General features: G+C 35.5%; 1 protein-coding gene across 3 annotated transcripts in view; it reads left to right on the forward strand.

Annotated features, from left to right (window-relative positions):
* Positions 1–6986, forward strand: part of sema3ga (sema domain, immunoglobulin domain (Ig), short basic domain, secreted, (semaphorin) 3Ga) — a 27375-nt gene that overhangs the window by 3605 nt on the left and 16784 nt on the right. For 2 of the 3 annotated variants that reach the window (XM_016461991.1, XM_016461988.1), the window contains one exon: positions 784–912. In XM_016461991.1, the coding sequence (XP_016317477.1) occupies positions 795–912 (118 nt within the window). In that variant the 5' untranslated portion in view covers positions 784–794. Of the gene's footprint in view, positions 1–435; positions 481–783; positions 913–6986 lie in introns of those variants that run through there. The other variant, XM_016461990.1, reaches the window with a different exon arrangement.

The raw sequence follows: 6986 nt of genomic DNA on the forward strand, positions 1-6986 counted from the left end.
TATATATATATATATATATATAAAACGGGAGTAGTTCTACTGTTTTAGTAGTAATAGTTTCTCAATCATACGTTGTTGTTTTTTTTACTTTGAAAAGTATATTTTAAAATTATTTAGATTTAATATTTAATTTGTTTTCAAAACCATATGAAACCAACACAAGTACAAAGGTTACATTTCCAAAAATAAATAAATAAAAATTCTTTATTTTCTTTATCATGGACACTCTTTACTCTTTTATCTGTGATTATTATGCCACTCCAGCATGCGTTCCAGCCCTCGTATGCTGGTCACAAACCACAGCTCTTATGCTCATAATCTGTTAACTCTCAAATCAGTCTGTGCAGTTGCACTGAGTGGATAAAGATGATTAACGGCACCTGTTTTTCCTAAAATAAAACTGACACCATGTTGCATAAATGCTGACCCTCTAATGCAGGCCTGAAACCTCTATCTTTGCATGGAGTTGAATAGAGGAAGGTGTGACAGGCTGGGTGTTAAAACTCAAAGCTAAATATACAACCGAGTAGTAGAGTACAGTAGTAATGTTTGCTTTCTGTTCCTTCTGTTGTCTGTCTAAATCGAACTGTCTCCATCTCTCTTCCTCCTCTTCATCTCTCATTCATTTCCAAGCTATTTTTTCCTCCTCTCGCCCTTCGTCTGTTCTTCCTTTGTCATTTCAGCCTCTTCCTTTGTCAAAATCAGTGATAAATTTAGCCTCTCATGCTTTTCTCCCTATGTCCACCTTGTTTTATTTTCTTTCTTTTGTGTGGGTTTGTATAGATTGCCTGCGAATGGGTCTAACTATGAGAGTAATGGAAACGAGACTCCTCCTGTTGCTGTTGGCTTTGTTTGTGTTTGAAGTGGCCTGCACACATCGCTCCGCTCCCAGAGTACACCTGGCTTTTAAAGGTGAGAGCAAACATTATTCATTACCTGTCTATGCATACTCAAACACTCAGCTTCTCTCTTTCTCTTTTGCATACACCCACATGCCCGTACACACACACACACGTACACACTTAGTCTAAATGAGGACATCCCAGACTTCTATTGTTGTTATATAAAGCTAGTTATATACAGAATGCTATAGACTAACCATAACCTACACACTTCCTCTTGAAGAAAACATTTTAGTTGTGTCCCAAATGACGTGCTATACACTATGTATTTTACTGTCTAGCATATGACATTTAGACGGCTAATTTGTCTTCCAGAATCAGAGTCTGATAGCCCCTTCCCCTTTGCTATGTAATTAAAGCTTAAGTGCAATAGATACCCAACATTCCACTCTATATTTTCTTGGTTAAATAAGTGCATCACCCAGTTATTTAAATTGCACATCTTGTTGGGATTTTCAGTGTGAATATACTACTCACGCTATTCATACCACAAAACGGCATATAATAGTGCATAAGTATACAAATTGGAATGCACCTTTTGTATTTTTAGAACAATATTTTATGTATGAATCATGTTTCTAGTTGAGAATGTATTTGGATGTAGGAAAGCCTTGTCAGATTTAGGGAGCAATTTTATAGCTAATTATGTACGCACCCACACACACATAAACATGTGTTTGCATAGTTTCCTTGTCAGTGCCAAGTAGTTCTTGGCTGAAAACAAATGGTGGATGTTGTCGGCACAGATGAGGTGTGGAACGTGCTGGATCTGGGTGGGTGTCCTCAGTGGAGCATATTCCAGAGAACCCTTGAATCTTGTGTATTGTTTATTGTTCAAAAATGCAGTAATATTTGTCATTTCCTGGATTTTAAGATGAGATAATGCAATGTGGTGTCACTGGGGCTCTGCGAATTCCCATTAAATGGAAACTTTCCTCAGTTTTGTGCACCACAAAATGTAATTTGTGATTAATCGGACAAAACATTCTATAGGAATGCAAAAATAACAGTTGAAGTACCAAAGCGTAATTGTGGATTAATCAAAACATGTTCAGAGGTCTTTCTTCTGCTTCTTCCTATTTCTTATGAAATGTTTACTTTGCTATCACTTAGCATTTGTCAATCGAGGATTGAGACTATAGGATGGTTTCTGATTTTTTGTTCAATCTGTTGATTTGTCACCACAGTCCGACAGACTACATTAAATGCAGTAGCAAGTTTTGAGCTTTTTTTTTTTTTTAAGTCACAGCATTGATAGATGTAGAACATCTTATAAAAGACTATAAAAGTATATTTATTGACAATTATTTATTTTTACTTTCTTTACCTCAGTACACATTAACAGACATTTACATTCCATTCATATTTATCTTTAACAAGATTTAAAGTATCGAGTTACTGTCTGAGGATAGGTGGTTTTGGGGGTCATAATTTTGATAAAGAGAAAGTCATATTACATTTATTTCTGTTGATAATCACTGATTATTTTTACAGTAAAAATAGTAGGCTACTACTATATAAACTAACGGCATATATAGCTGTCTCAAGAATCAGTGCTGTAACTCAATATATGAGGTTTACATTTTTGTCTATTCTGATCTCTTTCTGTTGGTTTTAGTATCTTTCTTTTTAAATGGAATTTGACAAAACTCTTGTTGTGGAGAAGTTTAGGGATATTCCCACAGATTCTTTCCCAGCATCCTCCTCTCATAATTGTATGTCTTCAAAGCATATATGAGATCTGAATCAAAGTCATTTTGAACAATTATAGACATTATCAACTGTCAAGCTGTCACCCTTGTTCTTGACAAACACATACACATGCATGCAGTGACTTTATACACACATTAGTGCAACTAATACATACACAGGTATCCACAAGCTACACAGGCCCTCTAATTACAATTTTGAAGCAGGTTGAAATATGGCCTGCTTAACACATACCTGATGTAAACAGGCATTAAAAGTGTGAATCACTTAAGGGGAATCATTTCATATAACATTTCATCTGAATAAGTTGAAGGTGGAGAGAGGTCCCACATAATTACTCCAGAGATTATAAAGCAGCCCATCTCTCACGTATGTGGGATTGTAACCCTGCGAAACTACTCTTAGATTAAAAACAGCGGTAAACATCAAAATAGAGCATCCCACAAGAATATAAACACAATTTTGGATTTGTTTGTGTTGTACCAACCGGAGTGTAAACAACTTTTTCCAAAAGCCGCATTTTCCCCAAGTCACTGCATTTTAGTTTGCTATTTCTGTGAGGCCTCATTCTTTGCTATGGTACAATAACTATGACCTACATAAAAAGCTGACTTTACTCAACTTGAGTTAGCACTCAAAGCTACCTTTGTTGGTCTTTCTTTAAATATTCTGGTGCGGTTATTATTTTATTATTTTTAGAAGTCGTTTTTAGGTCATTTGGCAATTATGACAAGGATATTTCAGGAATAATTTTCCTTTGCTGTGTGTAAACGCAAAGAACAAGAGCAATGTGTCAAGACCTGTTTGAAGATTACACCCTATTTGGAAATTGACCGATTAATCTCTTGAATTTACAAACATATTCTTTCAAACTTCTCATCTCATCTTATCGTTTGTGGAGATGCACAATATATTGGTACCATATTGGTTCTAGGATAATAATATCATTTTTTACTAAATTTATCAGCATCAGTTAATATTGCATGCTTATTTTCCATATTTTTATGTTTTGATTACGTTTGCAGTTATCTAACACTCAAAGTTCATCTTTTCAAACAAAGAATTGAATAATTGTTAAATGTAATCTTAAAGGGATAGTTCACCCAAAAATGAAAATTTGATGTTTATCTGCTTACCCCCAAATCCATTTTCACACTGTACATGATAGTTTAATGTCTGAAATCACTTGCACTTGTAAAACAGTTGTTTTTCAGGGGGCGGGGGTTATTTAGGGAAAGTAGTAAAACATTTTATGTTCGTTATATGCTGGTTATCAGCCAGAATTTTAATATTGATGCATCCCTCATTTTTTGACATGGGACGTGGACGAAATGGTCTGATGATTGTTATTGACAAATGACAATAAAGAAACATTCACTGCTTCATGACCAATAAGTAGAGGTTCTTCTATTTTATAGTAAACAGTGTTTGATGCCTCAACTCTCAGTGACACTTGAGATTTAGAGAATTCAATTGACCCCTCTGTTTTTCACAAACAATCCAATCAAGATGGGTTAAAAGTGCCTTGAAGGAAATTCATAATGATGTTAGCAGGATTCATGAGAAAGAAAAGCTGTTCGAAATATCAATCACCTCATGTTTCATATTTCCCATTGCCTCGGGCTCATATTCCTCCTGCTTGTGCCCTGATAAAACCTAATTGAAGAGATGACTGGGCTGAATTATACGCCCTCAGAAATTTGGATCTAACTAGTTATTGTTAGCTTCGTCTTGTCTTTCATCACCCGTCCCTGTAATTCCACCGAAACTCTTTGGCTCTGATCCAGTCCATTTCTGCCCTCCCATTTTCCTCAATTGCAATGTATTTTACCCCCATCAGGAAAGATCACCCTTCCAGGATTAACCCTCGCCACCACCCTCTCCTTCACATCAAGAATAGCTGGGGGGAAAAATCCACTTGTCTCATTGGCCTCTCTATTTTCTGCTGTTATCTGAGATGGATTGTTCATTGTTTGCCACCGGGATGGTCTTTGTGTAACTCTAGAAAGTGTACCCAACTAGAGACTGAGAACACTGCAAGAAACTGGCAGAAAGAGTGAAAGAGGAACTTGATATTCTACAATGGCCCTATATGCGTGTGTAACCTTACCCTATTATGATTAAACAATTTACTATGGCTGTTGATCAATTTAATCATTTATTCAGATTATGATATGCTGATTAAATGACCAAGTTATTGAAAATGACCTTTTTATTTATTTATTTATTATTATAATTCAGAGATATTGTGGCAAATTGGTAAATAAAAAAAATATAAAAAAAGTAATTAAAATATTTATTTTTACATAATATTGGTAGAAATATTAATAATTTATTCACTTTGGTAAATAAAAGGTTCTGAATTTATATTTCAGCTTAGGTAAAATATAAATATAAAATATATTTTATTTTATTTTAATGTTTTGTTATATTTGAGACTGATATCTGTTTGAAAGTGCACGAGACTGTGTTTTGTTAAGTCCCTGTTGAATTCTTCTCACAACAAAGACTTCCTGCAGGATGTTTTATCACTAGCCTCACCTTTGTACCAGCGTCTCTCACCCGTGATTGTAATGAACCCTGTGCTGCGTCCACTTTGGTCCACTGCAGGTTTGGCAGGGGTGCCGTGTCCGGTGTTCTTTCCTGACGGTAAAGGGAAGAGAGGGGAACAGGATTGTACACAAACCCTTTCCCTTTTGCCCACCCAGTTCCGTGTCCAACAGATATCCGATCATTAGCAGTTATTTTAGCACCCACTCTAGATAGAACATCCTGTAAACACACATTTAAACATATTAGATACTTTTAGAACATTAACAACGTCATTGAAATGCCCACATTTCCTGTGCCTAAACTTTTCCATGGGTGTGTAAACATCCATACGGATGATCGTCCAGGGAAGGATGACGAAGCTCATTGACAAATTGGTCTTCCGCTTGTAGTTTCAGGTTTTGGTACATACTTTGCAATGTAAAAGGCTACAGTGTGCTTGTTTTAAGCTACATTCGAATGCTCACCCTGTCACACAGTAGGGCAGCACTTAAAATATTCAGCTCTTAAAAGCTCATCAGACACACTCGAAATGACTCAAGCTCTTTAACCCACTCTTACATTCATTTCAGCTTGATAAAACACAAAGAAAGTGTTGCATTGGCTGACCTAACAATAAGATTCAAGCCTAGGCCTGCTTTTATATTTGTGAAAACTAATAACTAAAACAATATTAGCACATTTCGTATACAAGTTGTAATCTGACTTATATTTACCAGAGATATTTCAAAATAGACACATAATTCTATATATATATATTATATAATAATATATAATATATCTCTAATAGCAATTATTTTGACTGATATTGCAATTGTGATATGATCTGTGATATTGAAGGGAATTTTCAATATTTCACTGAAAAACATTTAAATTATCGTGGTGTAATTTTTGCAAGGATTTATATCAAACAAAGAATTTTTCTTAAAGGGGTTTCTTCACCCAAAAATGAAAATTCTGGCATTAATTACTCACCCTCATGTGGATCCAAACCTGTAAGACCTTCTTTCAACTTCAGAACAAACAAATTTAGATTTTTGGTGAAATCCGAGAGCTTTCTGGCTCTCCCATAGACAGCAACACAACTGAAATGTTCCCAGACCAAGCAACACATTAAGGACATCGGTAAAATTGTCCATGTGACATCAGTGGTTCAACGATAATTTCACGAAGATGTGAGAATACTTTTTGTGCTCAAACTTTATTCAACAATTATTTTCCTCCAACTCATCATCATTCACGATTATGGAGACTACCACGATGCATGCGTGTGCTGCTGCTGCTGTAGAACATGCATGCGCTGCGCTGCATTTTGTTTATGTGCAGAGGAACAAACATGCATGCTTCGTGGTACACTCGATAATGGTGTAATACGTGATTTGGAGGAGTATAATTGTTGAATACAGTGGTTATTTTTGTTTTCTTTGCACACAAAATGTATTCTCTGAGCTTCATAAAATTACAGTTGAAACACTGATGTCACATGGACTGTTTTACCGATGTCCTTGCAACCTTTCTGGCTCTGGGAACATTTCACTTATGCTGCTGTCTATGGAGGGTCAGAAAGCTCTCGCATTTAAAAAAAAAAAAAATATATATCTTAATTTGTGTTCTGAAGATGAACAAAGGTCTTGCGGGTTTGGAATGACACAAGGGTGAGTAATTAATGACAGAATTTTCTTTTTTAGGCCAACTATCCCTTTAAAGCTGTAGAATATGATGTGTAGGCCAGAACATCTTTGAAGCACAATATTTAATTTAAAATGCTATTTAGAAACACATTTTGCCTTGCACAAATAGTGCACCTCGTGAATTGAAAATTAC

The sequence above is a fragment of the Sinocyclocheilus anshuiensis genome, unplaced genomic scaffold (assembly GCF_001515605.1).
Source record: "Sinocyclocheilus anshuiensis isolate Anshui unplaced genomic scaffold, SAMN03320099.WGS_v1.1 scaffold80, whole genome shotgun sequence".
NCBI lineage: Eukaryota > Metazoa > Chordata > Actinopteri > Cypriniformes > Cyprinidae > Sinocyclocheilus > Sinocyclocheilus anshuiensis.